This window comes from Platichthys flesus, chromosome 1 (assembly GCF_949316205.1).
Source record: "Platichthys flesus chromosome 1, fPlaFle2.1, whole genome shotgun sequence".
Classification (NCBI taxonomy): domain Eukaryota; kingdom Metazoa; phylum Chordata; class Actinopteri; order Pleuronectiformes; family Pleuronectidae; genus Platichthys; species Platichthys flesus.
In genome coordinates, this window is record NC_084945.1 from 13,101,945 (window position 1) to 13,117,687 (window position 15,743).

At 38.7% G+C, this 15,743-nt stretch overlaps 1 protein-coding gene across 2 annotated transcripts; it reads right to left on the reverse strand.

Moving 5' to 3' along the window:
- Positions 1-1,022: 1,022 nt before the first annotated feature.
- Positions 1,023-12,006, reverse strand: znf280d (zinc finger protein 280D). 2 transcript variants are annotated; one of them, XM_062385335.1, is made up of 18 exons: positions 11,790-12,006; positions 10,565-10,695; positions 10,214-10,419; positions 9,956-10,055; positions 9,634-9,846; positions 9,272-9,346; positions 9,077-9,171; positions 8,735-8,922; positions 6,456-6,613; positions 6,258-6,358; positions 6,021-6,167; positions 5,527-5,661; positions 5,175-5,407; positions 4,017-4,157; positions 3,860-3,928; positions 3,647-3,765; positions 3,532-3,556; positions 1,023-2,786 (listed from the first exon to the last, which is right to left on the reverse strand). In XM_062385335.1, exons 2-18 carry the CDS (start codon positions 10,686-10,688, stop codon positions 2,447-2,449), a joined length of 2,469 nt encoding a protein of 822 aa, XP_062241319.1. In that variant the 5' UTR covers positions 10,689-10,695; positions 11,790-12,006; the 3' UTR covers positions 1,023-2,446. The 2 variants fall into 2 exon arrangements, with proteins under 2 accessions (XP_062241319.1, XP_062241326.1); XM_062385342.1 differs by having other exon boundaries at positions 3,532-3,553; positions 11,790-12,005.
- Positions 12,007-15,743: the final 3,737 nt, after the last annotated feature.

Below are 15,743 nucleotides of genomic sequence, written 5' to 3' on the forward strand. Positions count from 1 at the left end.
CATTTCAGAAACAAACTGGAAATTCATTGACTGCTCCGCCCTCAGAGAGCGCTCTTCATCTCATCCCCCCTCACTCATGTCACTTTTGGATGAGCTCAAATAAAATTAATCTGTGAGAGAGAGAATAAAATGTATGCTGCTTATGAACTGTTTTCAACTTTACAGTATCATGCAATCACAGACTCCAACTTGTATTTTATTTAAAAATAAACTGCTATCAGACCAGAGGAAGTGCTGCCCCCAACTCTGGTGAAGGGAAAGTTATTTATAGAGTGAGATGTTGTATACAGAAGGATTGGGGGTGAGACATATGAACTCAATATAGAAATACAGCTCTCAAAGCCAGCTCATGTAAGTTTTACAACTTTTCAGCCTCAAAATGTTTAATTTCAGAGCATTATCTTTCAGTGAAGGCTGTACTTAATAATTCAGTGTACACAAAACTTCAATACTTTGTAGAGTAATTCTGTCTAAACGTCTATGCTAATAATATTAAACTGTGTTAGTTTTCATTATTAGATTTTCTCAACATGTGTTGTTTCTGAGCAGGTTATACAAACCTACTCTTTAGAAATATTGTTATTGCAATTGGTTTAGGGTTATAGTTATGGATAAGAAGGTCATAGAGACTTGCGAGTTGGCTCTACCCCCACTAATGCGGGCACTCCCGATCGAGTGGTACCATCCCAGAGCTTCTACGACATTCGGAAGGGAAAGACACACTTTGTGAAGTGTTAGGGTTAGTGTTAAGGGCTAGGGTTATGGATGATAAGCTCGTACAGACTTGCGAGGAGGCTCTACCCCTACTTATTAGGGCACTCCCGATCCACTGGTCCCATTCCCGAGCTTCTATGATCTTCAGGAAAGAAAAACACAATGTGTGAAAAACCCCATCTATGAATTTACTTGGTCATGGAAACAGTTATTGTTATCAAAAACAAAAAATGTATTCATAAAATAGTTATTTATTAATGTTATCTACATACTCTATTATGTAAGAGAGAGAGAGAGAGAACTCCAACCCTTGTATTAAAGATTTATTTACAAAACAGACAAAATCACACTGATCCAATCCCAGTGATTTATACATCTCAGAAAAAAAAGTGTCCTAAGGGAAAAATGTTATACATTTAGAGGAATGTACTCAAAACAGAGTCAGGGAGGGGTAGTTACATTTACATTCCCCTCAGACATAAATGCATTAACAGCTTGCTCTAAAGATACTATATGCACAAGTAACAACCCGTATGAAAAACCTATGACATAAAGAATATCTTAACACTTTAAGCCACACAAAGTAAACTAACTACATTGTATGAAATATTCCCAGCACCACAGGGAACTTTTTTCCCCACTTAATGCAGAATAAAAAGGAGGCTGGGACATGGAACAAATTGATGTACCTGCAGCCAAGACAATCTTTAGAGATTTGTTTTACAGGCTAGCACTCTGAACACAGTTAAAAGTCAAACAATAAAATCTACTGTCCGTCCAACGTCCACTTTTGTTCCTTCTCTTTATGGAATGAGTTTTTTTTTTTTAGATTTTATACTCATGTACTGCTGTAATCCTTAAAGTTGCTTTCTTAAAACAATCTTTTAAGTTCACCCCTTAACCCTTAACTCCTGATAAAGTTTAGACAAATATTTCTGGCAGACAGCAGGAATTTCCTCTTAATTATTCAATGATTTTCAGTGACAATGTATGTTTTTGATAATACAACCTCATATTCAATTGATATGTAACAGCTTTCTTATTAGATCTAAAAATAAATCTACACATTACTTAATGATAGAAAACCAAAGATTAAAGAAGGATATAAATTACCAGTTCAAAACTGTCTGCGACAGAAATTGGGCTCAAACTACATCAAATGCAATATTATTTTGTGTAGTTTAAAGGAAGGACAGAGATTTTAACTGAGAATGTTTTGTCAGGGAAATTTGGCGGATTTGTCACATCATTGCAAATGTGTTTTTTCATCTTTCTCAGTAAAACACATTGAGATTTGACACTGGGGATCAAGAGCAGAGCCCCATACTACCTACCGTCCTTTAGCAGGTGGAGTTTCCTTAAGGATAGTAAGACTTTTAAAGAAATACAAATGTGATTTAAGTCAAACGAGCAGATGACAGAGGTCTACGATAGCCCAAAATGCAGAATGATGTTTTCTAACCGTTTTCAGGGACTAAACAAATTACAGGGGATGTTTTATTCATTTATCTACATATATTTCCACAAAAGGAAGGTCTACAGAGGAGATTAATATATGATCCAATTGTTGAAACTGACTTTCCTAATGTAGGAATCTGTAGTTGTAGTAAATACCTGCAGCCTGAGCATGTATGTTTGTAAAAGGAATGACAAAGCCAAGGTGTGGCTGATGAACTGGTTGTTTAGAGGTCACAAGTCTAGTTTGTTATGTGCATTGCTTTGTAATTGTGTTTCATTCGCATTTAATTTGCAGTTCCCCAGTCCCATGCTCAGGGACACCTGCTCTCTCTGAGTCACCCACTGGCACATCTCCCACCGGCACATCGAAAGCCCCATCTGATGTCGGGGGAGACGAAGTCGGCGGTAATTTCGGCTTTACATCTTCATCGACACATAATCCTGTGGAGCCCTTTTCCCGATCAACTGTTGGTAAAATTAGATCAACAGCAGCTACAGTAAAACTTTTAGGTGAGACCTTTTCCTCTAGTTTGATGTCCATTTCCTTTGGTGTCGGAGGAAAAGGTGTCGCAGTGAGGTACACGGTTTTTGGTGGCTGCTCCAAGACGTATTGCCTGCATAAACAGGAGGGCTGTGTTAGAAAAAGCACATTTCAGGTTTACACACAATATGTTAACAAATATAAACACAAGGGCTACTTAAACCATCTACTCATCACAGGGAGCCATCTGTAAAACGTCCTCAAGATTGAATTTGAGCAAATGTCCTTATTCATCATTGTGGTGTTCAATTTTCCTTTTTTCTATTTATTTCTTCAACGAGGACGTTATGTTTTTGTTTGTGCGTGTGTGTGTGTGTTTTTAGCTGGATTATATAAATACTACTCTACTGAATTCCATGAAATAGCCGGGAGGGTATGGACATGACCCAAGGAAGACCCCATCAAATTTTTAAATGGCTCCAGATCAGTAGACAGATGCACATTTAACCTTTTATAAACATTGAGATGTTCCTAATTCATGGATCTGGATGACAAAAAAAAAACAGGCATGTTCAGGGGACTGATATGTATGTGTGTTGGAAATTTGGTTTAGATCAAATAATAATCTGGATCTGGTGAATTTAAATGTGTTTTCATGAGGGGGCTGTTGGACATTGGCTGAGGTATCCTCTCTAATAAGATCCATTCTAGTATCTTTAATAATATCATAGATATTGTGCAACTTAATGGAAGTGTGACACTCAATCCATCAAGAAAGGATTTCTAATTATGCACCTCTACATTGTCAAGTGTTCCTCTTCTCTTTATTTCAGATAATATGGTGAGCAGATGTAACGTGTGTATCGGTTCCTACTTACGCTCGATCTCTGTTTTTAACGTCTGCTGGGATAAAAAGAAGAAACTGCCTTTGAGACACTTGCATCATCGAATACTGAACATGATTCAGCTGGAACTAATGGAAGAGAAACCTACCTTTCTCCTGAATGACTTTGCATATGTGATTTGGTCGTTCATTTAAATGTTTGCTCATCAGGTCACCGCCTATCGATGCATCCATGAGGAGGTCGCAGTTGAGACAGACGATAGTTAATCTGGGAAAAAACAAAAAAAAATTCTGTCATGTTCAATTTCAAATAGAATACACCTTTTTTGTTGTACAAAACGCAAAGTCTAATTCATACGTACTTCAGTTTGGATGCATTTTTCTTACTTTCCTTCTTCAAATATCTGTTTTTGGTGATGGTGCTGTGATACCTTCACGAGAGAGAAAGATTTGTCAGATAAACACTGAGAACATATAAGTATCACACAGAATAAAGATTCAATGGGATTTTTTACTCACCTGATCATGTGATTCCCTATGGCAACTTTGCAACTTGTCTTATATTTACACGCACCACAATTGGAAACCATTGGGAAATGAGAAAATAGGTCGTTGACTTTTGCGTTGCACTCGATACACGTGTGACTCCCCTGATTAATTCTGGAAAGTGGAAATGAGGAAAAAAGTTAATTGTGTTTATTTTTTTTATATTTTAGGTTTTTTTCATTCATAGGTCAAGTGAGATTTAAAGCTCCTCATTTTCATTAATCTGTGGATAAAAGCGGTAGTGTTTCCACTGTCCACTGTAGCAAACTGATGGCATTGCCTGCTTCTGTTTTCGTCTCCCTCCACCTAAACATAGATTTTCTACCATATATTTGACTCATTTATACCTGCAGTATCTTTAAAGCCCCTCCAAGGAATGTGTCCCAATCAATTCTCTGTATTGATCATCTGTAGATGTTTCTAATGTCATCTTAGTGCTTTGAACCCCCTCATTATTCTTTGTCTCATAGGCTTAAAACAGCAAAGTAGTTTTGATTGTTTTTTCTAATTAGTCAAACATTAAACATTTTAAATTAAGAAATACCACTGTTTATAATACACAGACTTATTTTTAGCTTGCTTAATGAAGTGTGTCTGAAAAATTGCAATTGACTGCTCTCTGTGTTTCTAGGGTTTAACAGCATCTATTTATTTGCTGTCATTAATCCTCAGGAGGGGAGGCGCCATACTAGTGGATGAGGGATCATGAGTATTTTCAACATGATCAGCTCATGGGATCATTGATAATGTTTTTCCGAGGACCAGATTATTGAGCTGCTCAAGGAAAAAGTCCTGTTCATTTAAATAATCTCCACATTGTTAAATGTAGTGCAAACATTTAATCAATTCATAAAATACATACTTTTTAAAAGGGTCGTAATTTTTTGACTTGCATTAAAGGAGTAAGCCACTAAATTGATGTCAGTCTGTGTTTCTTAAAATTCCATGCATTCTTCTCCCTACACATTAACATTATCCTTCATTTGTTTCAAACTAAATGCCTCTAATAGCATCGATTTGACGCTTTGTGGATTTCTAGTTGCTGCATACATTTCCAGTTTGTGTTACCAGAGAAATGTGTGAAGGTAAATAGATAAAAGTGAAATGAGATGTTGCTGTAGAGTCTCTGACCTGAGATTCCTGAGGGCCAGGTTGAGCTTGGAAGGTCGAGGCTCTTTCTTCTTGCTCTGAGTAACTTTGCCTTTTGCAGCTACAGTCACGTTAGACTTTGCCTTGGATACACTGACTAGAGAGCCGGCAGGCGAAGGGATGCACGTTATTCCTGGAGTGACGGTAACGGTAGGTCGCTCAGGGGAGGTTGGCGCTAGAGGCGTCTTTCCTGAAACGGAGGCTCTAATGGTCACCTGGAAGAAAAACACAAGATGTATTGTCACTGAATTACAGAAAATTGGTTATAATCAGGTTAAAAGGTGTAAACATGAGGGTCTGAAATAAATGGTGTGCTGATCCTGTTATGTCAGACCTTGGTACCCGGAGGAAGACCCTCCAGGGCTTTAGGTTTTCTGAAAGTCTTGTGGAAGTGAGTCCTGTGCTCTATTTTCTCCTTGTAGGTGAGGAAGTTCAGTCTGCATTTTCCACAGCGATGGATCCCTTTTTTCTGGAAAACATAAAAAAAGGAACTCACTAATGTGAATAATAAGCAAAGGGATTACAGCCGATTGTCCTGCAATTTTTAAGAGTCTGAGAAGCACTCTAGATTCACAGAAATGGTCTAGCGAGAGCAAAAATGGCAACTCTAATTTCTAAGAGCAATTCATTTTGATTGGCTTCCGATCGACCATATTGGAGTTTGAAGAACAAATAAAAAGCTAATTCAAAATCTTGCAAACAGACCAATTACAGATTTAAGAATTTACAGAATCAGTTGAATAAACATATTGACCTTAAATCTGAGTTAAACTTTTTAGAAAGGTTTCACTGGTTTGACCACAGACTGGATGAAAAGCAGCATCATACCTGATGCTTCATGTAGTGCTGCATGTACATATGACTCGTTTTGAGAACTCTGAGACAGAAGGGACAGAGCAGGTCTTTCGTGTTTTCGTGGACAGTTCGGAAATGTGTCTCCACATCGGAGAAGAAGGACGACCTGTAATTGCACACCTAAGGAAACAACGAATGAGAATGTCAGGATCGGAAAAGGTTTACTTCGAAATGTTAAACCCAACCACCTTTCGGTAACAAGCAGCAGACCTGGCAGACATAAGGCATTTCCCCGGGCTTGTGGTTATCCTTCATGTGTTCCAGGAGCACCTGCTCAGACTCAAACGCCAGCTCACATATTTTGCAAATGGCTGGAAAAGGAAAGAAGAAAATCACACATGAACACTCAGTGCCTGACCAAACTGTCCCGTGTGCACGTGGAGCTGAGATGATCATGATATGTTTTACTTGAGGATTCCACGGAGCTGTGAGCGCTCTCGATGTGGCACTGCAGCTGGAACGGAGTCATGTACTGCCGGTAGCAGTGCTGGCAGGTCGTGTAACTTTCCCAGCTCTCACTGTTCTGCTTCTCCAGCTCCAGGTGATGTTTCATATGGTTCATGAACCTGCACAACAATGTGGACACACACAGCAAGGGAACGTATATTACACAACCCTATATTACAAAGGACCTGATAAGAAACTGGACAACGTTGTCTCTTAGTAAATTGAATATCTTAAATCTTTGGACAGTTTGTATTAGTTGGATAAAACAGACGTAGGAAGATATCACCTGAACAGCTGATTAAATGTGATGAGCAAGATGTATTAATATCTAGAGGATATGTCTTTAAACATGATGATCTACAAAACATTAACAAGAAAATATTTTTTTCCAGATTTGATGATTTTCTAGGTCTATGATAATATGATGACAACTTCCATATTGTTGGGTTATGGACGACTGGTGAGAAAAAACAATCAATTTGAAGATGCCAAACCCATGATGGGGTTTGGAAAATCTGTCTTTTTTTAACTCCATTATCATCAAGAACTCCATTAAAAATCTCCCATCTTACAAAAACTTAATGAAAGAAATTCAAAGATTAACTTATATTATCTTGGTTAAATCATGAAAAGGTCACTTATATTTATGCATTTGTGTGCACATGCAAATTTTGTCAACACACACTTGGCTCATAGTTGATTAAACCCCCCCCCCCAAAAAAAAAAGGATTCTGTGGCCTATTAATCTACATATTCAGGAAATTTGACACATTAAAATGAAACTGATGTCAAGCAGTATCATTTTTATATTAATGGACTGTGTATTTTGTAGCAGTTATGGTCCAGGTCCCAAGGGTTTAAAGATAAATTAAGTAATCTCCTTGCACCTCAATTTATAAGCATGTATAATGGCTGTTATAATATCACCAATTACACACAGATCCTTGTTTTGCCTAATGATGTAGTGCTCGGCGGCAGCAGCTCCACAGCTTCCTGCCACGGCTGCCCTGGCGAGGCACAGCCCATTTTTCAGGCTGTACGTTCTGCTACCTCAGCTCCCCTAATAGAAATTTTTATGTGGACGAACTATGACCTCGACTGTCAGAGTGCAGTTGCAGTACAAATGTGTTTCCCCATTAAAAGCAGCTTACAGATGCTTTTTTCCCCGCTGTGTTCTGAAGCAAAGTTATTTAATCAAGGGAGCAGTTCTTCCACAAACTAAACCAGCACGCATTTTTCATCTTTAAACCCAAGAGGGAAAGTGCTCCGATACTGTCATCCATCTGAGAAGAAAACTGCAGTGAGAGACAAAGAAGACGTCCACTGCTTCTGTACTGGCACCGGACAGATATCTTTACTGCCGCTACTTAAAGTCCCAATCTGCTACATGAGAGAATATTAATGATAAGATGTGGCAGTTTTACGGTAGTAATACCGTAGTGATATTACAGTGGCAACGAAATTCAGGAAGTGAACTGGTTCATTCACTTTCTCCAGTCCAATGTAAACACTACTTTATTCAAGAAAAGTTAGCAATAACACACCGATGTCGCCCATTAACAAACCAGTAAATGTTTTTTCTAGACACTAACCGGATCAAATGTAAAAAATGTAACAGACATGAACCTTGGCTCAGATTTTCTGATGTGTTGATGGAAGAACTGCTCCCTTGATTACTTGCAACAATTGATTTAAAAACAACACATGCAGGTTTTAATCCATATTTAGTTTCTACTCCTATTCAAGTATTGTTTGAAAAGCTCTGACAAAAGAACATGTGAAATTTGATCAGGTTTGTTACTCATTAAGCGTAATGTGTAACTAAATCTGTTGCTTAACTTGGCTTTACAGGGCTTTCACCCTAAATGTTCAGCTGCCCCGTGGCATCTCCTTGTTTAGGTTCACTCTCACTGCTCGAATTGCAAACAACCTGGTGCAGACACCGTTAGAGACAAGCTGGTGAACAAAGAGAAGCATTTAGCGGCTAAAGAAACAGATATATCCCTTAAAGTGAGAGAGTGCTGGAAGGAGAGTGAATATTAAACGTATTTTGTCAGGTGGCCAGACACACAACTCCAAATGAATGAAAATGTTTCTTCAAAACGAAACATTCAGAGCTGCACTGTATCCTTGTTGTGTGTCAGTGGGTTGATTTAACAATGAAAACCATAACAAATGGATGAAATTAATAATTAAACTGTTAATTACTGAGGGTGTTTTTTTTTTTGGCAAAACCTTACCTGATATTGTTCTTGAGAGTTTTCAAACAGCTCTGGCACTTGAAAGTGCCGTTGGTCTTCTGGACCTCCATATTGCTCCCATCTCCATCAAATTGGCCGTAATAGAACTCAGAGACCAGCATGATGCGCTTGTTTGCTCCCGGGTTCACGGCTGATGGAGCTGTACTTTCAACCTTTATACAGCAACTCTGAAATTAAGAGGCATTTAGAGGTTTAGAGCTTTTTCCTCCAAATGTGTTGATGACTAGGTGCACATTTTTATTTTCTGTATGAAAATCTCTTTTATGCTCCTTTACCGTTTTCAAGAAGGTACTAATGTCAACAAAAGTCATATAAACTCACATTTATATGAAATTTCAAAGCTTCTGGCATTGTGAATTCTTCATGACACTTGGGGCATTTTGTATTGATGCCGTTTTCCAGTGTGCCTGATGCATCTGTTAGATGTGACAAATAGTAAGATACAAACATGAGAGGATCGCAGATTAGGTTTAGGTTTTGTTTACATTGATGAGATGACAAAACAGTGTCACTTACCCAAATTGAGCTTCGCTTTTTTTCCTACAATGTCAGTTTGTTGCAGTATCAATCCGCGTTTGACTGGTGTTTGATCTGTATGAAATAAAAGAGCATTTACATTTGAATCACTGCCAGCACATTGAGATGAAAATATTAGGTTACCCTAAGTTAATCTAAAGCCCATTGTTTACTCGTCAAAATAAACACTAACATGTGGCTTGAGTCTGCAATGGGAATATGTTCAATCTGCATCCACTCCCAGGTGTAATGACTCAACAGTAGACACAGGTGTTTGGTTGGCTCCGATCGGCAGTGATCGAAACAGGACCCCCGGGTGTACACCCACTAACGTTGATGTAAAAGAGGAATGAAATATGTACCTGTGTTATTGGCCTTTGTAGGCACAGAGAAGGTCTGAAGAGAGATCGGCTGGTTGGGTTTCAGTTGATTTAGTTGTGTTGAGTACACAGTGGGACTCTGGACATTAGACAACGTCACAATGTTGTTGCTGATTTGTTGCACCTGAGGCCTGTGGACAGCACTGGGTATGATTGTGCCTTGACTGACCTGCTGAAAGATCTGCTGCTGACCAGCTGGAAACAGAGAAAACAAATTCTTAAGACCAATCTGACATGAAAACAATAAAAAGTATTAACTTCATAATAAGCCTTTACTTATATTATACTATACACTCAGGTTTACCTGCTACGATTGCAAATGAAGTCCCAGGGGGGTACTGCCGACCAAGAGAGGCAATGAACCCAGGGTTGTTCACTAATTGCGGAGAAGTGACAATAAAGCCCTGGAAAAAGTTTAAATCCATAATTTAACAAAGTCAAACTTCATCATGCATCAAGCACATTAGTTAACATGAAAATCTCTTCACTCCATAGAAAACAAGATTACAGTAAACTAACAGTTGCTCTTTGCTAAATATTTTGAATGTTAATAGAATGATACCTGGTTATTTACAATGACAGGTTGCGGCGTGACAGGTGCCAGAGTGGGTGATGCAGTAGTCACTGTATTTCCAGTGATATTCAGTGGCACCATTATTTGTGAGGAGCTAATGGAAGGATGAGGATCAGGACGCTTTACTTCTTGTATTCCTGCACTGCTCGCCTGAGGAGGTTGGGGCAGCGGCCCACTGCTCTTTTGGTTGTTAGCTGTAAGAACAAGGAAAGGGACCAAAATAAGCCTAATCCAGATATAATATAGTAGAAATCATGTGTTCCTTTGGGGATTCAACATCAGCAAAAGTAGGTGTTACAATTCTTCACATTAATGTATAAAAAATGTGCTAGAACATACAGAGCACTCCGACGAAGATGGGTTCGTCATCATCATCATCATCCTCAATCATTTGAACTTCATGAGCTTGTTTCTGCCACGGCTCCAGTTCCTCCTCGACACACTCCATAAAAAGTTCAGACATTGTGGAGCTGCAACAGAAAAACACTATTAGTCGACTTGATACAAGGAACTGCAGAATTTAAATAACAGTAAACTTTAAAACTACTTCTATTGCAAAGCAGTGAAGAGAAATATGCTCAGACACCGGCTAGTTTAAAGGTCAGTAGCTTAAAAATGTAATCACAAGCAAAAACACTGCTAAAAAAAAAATCTATGATGGCTGAATTAAATTCCATTAGTTTGGCCGAGGATGTTGTGTTTTCGACTGTGCTTGTTTTAGGAATAGCAGGATCACACCAAATTCCCAATCACTCCATTTCCAAGGCATATTGTGGAGGACTTTGGGCATGGCCCAAGGAAGAACCATACAATTTGGATGCGTATCCAGATCAGGGGGCCTAATTAAAATGCTTGTTAGGGGTGAGTGGACTGCAAAGAGTGGTGATAATAACAATCTGTGTTTCAAATGAAAACCTCCATGGTCCTTTAGGCAGCAACCAACCAGGGCATGTGCAACCATTACAACCGTGCATACAACTGTGGAGTGTGACTGGGACCCCAGTACTTACGGTGGCTATTTATAACTTGAACATGAATGACATAAATCCCATTTTAAGAAGGCGACAGTATTGGTTGCCATAGGAGACTGCTGATGCTGATGTGTAGGACACAATGAACAGGGGCCCGAGGTGTTACATGAACAACACTTTGCTAAAATGACGTGAGGTTGTAAACATGATGTTTTGGTTAAGATCCAATCTAGACTCGTGTGTGCTACTATTGTTCCCTGCACAACTAATTCTTACAACTACTCACAATTCAATCAGTGAGACGAAGAGAAACCTGCTAGCAACGCTCTCCCGATCCCCACTGGCTAACGTTAGCATGGGTTAGCTCAGCGCTGTTTTGTTATTAGCTGTTTGGAGCCGCTCTGCAGCAGCGGTAGCCAATGCTAACCAGCTAGCGTCCGTGGTGGCGCTGCTGTAGTCTGAGGTGGGATTGCAAATAATTTGATGCTTCAAGACTTCGATAGATTTTTGTCAATCCCCGATTCAAGGTGTACCAGGGGTATCGGTTATCGATCACCGCGCCATGCCATTAGCGAGGCTAATGATGGTATTACCTGAGCGGTGGAGGCTGGGACAAAGACTGTGGGAGCTCCGGCTGCCTCCCCTATCACACACAGCTCCGCAGCCGGGTCGACACACCCGAACCTCGGATAAGTCCTGTTCCACGGGACGAAAGATTTCAGACAGTGCGGGACTATTTCACACAGGGAGAGGGGGAGAAGTCTTTCTGATGGCCTGGGGCGGCGGAAACACTCCGATCGCACCAATCACAAAGGACCTTGCTACGTCTGTCTTCTTCTTCTTCTCCATGTGCTTCTTCTTCCTTTTTATTTAATGCTGGGTGACAGCTGATGTGTATTGCGCATTACCGCCACCTGGCTACTGGAGAGTGCGCCACGCTTCTCTGCAGGCACATATCTGTTCAGTCTCTGTTCCATTTTTACTTTCTCCTTTTTTTCCCTATCCTCTCCTCTCCTGTGGTTTCCTTCACTTTCCTCTCCCCATTTTCTTTCTTTTCCTCTCCTTTTATTCCCTTTTTTTTCATTTCCTTTCCCCCTTTCCTTTTCTTTCTTGTCCTCTCCTCTTTACCCCTTCCTACCCCTCCTTTCCTTTATTTTCTTGTCATCTCCTCTCCTCTCTGACTTTTCTTTTCCTTTCAGTTTTTCTCCCCTCCTTTCCTTTCCTTTGTTATTAAACTTCATTTTAAAGACTTCAATTTAACCCTGCAGATGCCTCATGTTCTAAAGTGCTGTCTATTTAGTTTCAATAAATTAAATTTAAAATCTCACGTATGATTTGATTTATCTTATTTCCAAAAAGTACAATTCCCTAAAACGTTCACTGTAAAACAACTACACTAATTCATTCAATTACAACACTTTTTGAATCAGAATCAGTAAAAACTTTAATTATGCCCACAGGGAGTTAATGTTACAATTGCACAACACAAAGGAAAGGGAAAGTAAAAACTAGTGATACACAGTAAACCAAGTGAACTGAAAAAAAAAATCTACCTCTCTATGGCACACAGCAGGTCCCGGGTCCTTTCCTCCCTGGTGGTGCAGTCCTGAACTGAATAAACATGGGGAGTGTTTTGGAGCTATGGTCCCTGGAGATCATGAAGAGTCTGGAGTCTGGAGTCTGGCTGTAAATCAAAGAATACCACTCGCAAAGCAAAAAGAGGGGAAATACTTGCAGAGTGAAGGTGTACTGGCAGAGGTGGGATAAAACTACCGTCTCAGGGCCTTTACGCAAGTTTACATTCGAGGTAGTATTTCCATGTAGTACCATTTTATACATTCTCGTCTACATGACTGTTTAATATGGCTGCTTGATTTAAGTGCAAACAGTTTCGATGGGACTGGTGGCTTCTGATGAGGCGACATAAGAGTTTAGGAATCGCAGATTTAGACAAACGTTTATAAAACCGCCATGGTGAGTAAACTAAACACTGACGTGCTTCTTCACAGCAAGCCGTTTATCTTTGTATCAGATTCATCACTTCTAAATCCTTGTAAACATTAAGGCATTATAGAGAAACTGTGAACTAATAAAGTGCATTTAGATATGAATAGATTTGGACATTTTTCATTTTTTGTACAAAATATTACAATAAAACCTGTGACTGACAGGTTGTTACCTATGTTTCAACCGTTTTATACGATATATCTTGCAAACATATAAGTAATCCCCATGTGTAAGATAAGTAAAGAAAGCATAAAGGAATGAAGTTCAGCACATCAACTCTGATTTTGAGGATGTGCGGCAGATGTGTAGCTATCCATCCATTAGCTATACCAAAGTGGAAATGGAGAAATACCAAGCTTCTGGTAAGTAACTAATGAATCAGCTATTTTATTTTAGTCTTGTTACATGTTTTCGGGCCATCTTTCAGGTACCTCTGAATACAAATCTCATTATCTGCTCCTGCTGCTCTCTGTTCAGTTGTTTCTGTGATGTTTTAACATGATTATCCAAGTCAGATCTAAAAAAAAAACACATGATGATAGAATCAAATGAAACACACAACCACAAATTATCATGCAATATAAACTGGATGATATTGTGTAAAATTACATGCTGCTCTTCTGAATGGTACATTCATCCTTGTCAATGTTGACCCCCATCTCCACAGCACTGAAAATTATATTACAGTGGGGACATCTGTCCTTCTGACTTTCATCTTTCCCATGTGTACTGTCTGACATGGCTTTAGATTAAGTAAATGCAAATGTATGTTTTATGTTTTATTAAGTCATGGTCAGGGAGCCCTTGGCCTAGTTGAAACATACTAGATGGAATGGGTGAGTGACATTTTATAGTTAGATATTATACAAAATATATGCATTGCGAAAACAATGTCAATGGCCATACTTAGTCAGTGCAATTAATGTGTTAAAAACAAGGCAAAGATATGACTTATTAGCTTTCAGGGGCAGATTCATTTCCAGGACTCGATAATGTTTTTTCATAACTGTAATAGAATAGATAAAATCATTTGTAACAACAGATGTAGAGAATTTGGGAAGATCTGTGTTTGTCCAACAGGTGGCAGTCTGGAATTAATAATAGAGGGTACAGGTGCCTCCCATGGATTCATGCTTGAGTATATTAGAAAAACTGATTTAGATGAAAAATCTTCCTTCATTTCCTACTGTTGGGCTTTGTGATTCTGATTTTAAAGTAACAAAATTCAGTTGAGTAATAAAATATATCTGTCACTCTGGTCGACATCTGAACATTTAATCATAATAATTAATAACTCAAACCTTGAAGAGAGCAGGGTCACCAAAATCAATACCGACATTAATGGTATCCTACCTGCAAGACTAAAACCCTCACTCCCCATGGGTGAGTTATTAATTGTTATCAATAATTAAAAAACATCTAAAAACTATGCTAAGGCATATTTTTCCATAATGAGGGTTCTAGCGAAATCCACACCTGTTAATATCTTTCCTACTTCAACACAGTACATTAAGAATAGTTTATTTTAAAAGAGGCAAAATGTATTTGTTCAAGATCGTCCCCTTTGCTTTTGTTTTTATTCAGTATTTTACCAATTTGGGATCAATAAAGTTAATCTATCTAAAGAGGCAGCACTAATAAAATGAGACCATTTCATAACCAGTTAAAAACTCCTTATAGTATGTAACTGTGTTTTCTCCTAATTCTGATCTTACTGGATATTTGAAAGATTTTAGGTTTTACTTCTTATGTCTTTTTTCTCAGGTGTAACTTATTTTTTAATGTCATCGCTGTATTGCTGTGTGATCTCCTTAAATAGTTTCTTGCTTTTGAACTGTTTCTTATTGTTTCACCTTGTAACTGTGTTGCAGAGTGCTGCACAAATAAAGATTATTATTATCGTAATATTATTATATGTGGATTGCATTTAATGCGAAACACAATGTTGTTTTAAACGTGCAATATCAAATGTAGACTTATTTATTAATTATTTATTTTCAGGCAAATTAATTGGCTTTTTGAGGGCTTTAACATGTTTAAATTCGCACCTCCTGCGCAGAAGTGAACTGCGCACCTCCTGCGCAGAAGTGGACTGCGCAGGATTGATTTAATTTAATTTAATTTAATTTCTTTATTTAATTATTTTCTTAATATGTACATTTATATTTGTTACATTTAATTTATACATATGTTTTTTGTACAATTTGTTCTCTTTGCCCAAAAATATGTTATATGTATAATATAATATAACGATACAGTTTAAAGATGTTTGTAAACACTTGGACTAAGGGCAGAGAAGGTCTCTGGTTCGTCTCTGGGTCGACTCCACGGAGAGACAACAAAAGACGAACCTGGAATGATCTGTCCAATAATCCAAGAGTCTCCCTACCCTGTCTAGTGCCCCTGAGCAAGGCACCTTACTACCCCAACATCTGCTCCCCGAGCGCAGTACATGGTCGCTCACTGCTCTGTGTGTCCTGCACCAGATGGGTCAAAAGCAGAGGCGAAATTTCCCTACCTGCATGAGTGTGCCTTTGCAT

Excerpts from the sequence above, each read along its gene's own strand:
- znf280d (XM_062385335.1), bottom strand. The coding sequence starts at position 10,688 with ATGTCTGAACTTTTTATGGAGTGTGTCGAGGAGGAACTGGAGCCGTGG. Across the intron at positions 10,056-10,213 it reads CTGTCATTGTAAATAACCAG|GGCTTTATTGTCACTTCTCC; the intron begins GTATCATTCTAT and ends AACTTTTTCCAG. Across the intron at positions 3,929-4,016 it reads ATAGGGAATCACATGATCAG|GTATCACAGCACCATCACCA; the intron begins GTGAGTAAAAAA and ends TCTCTCGTGAAG.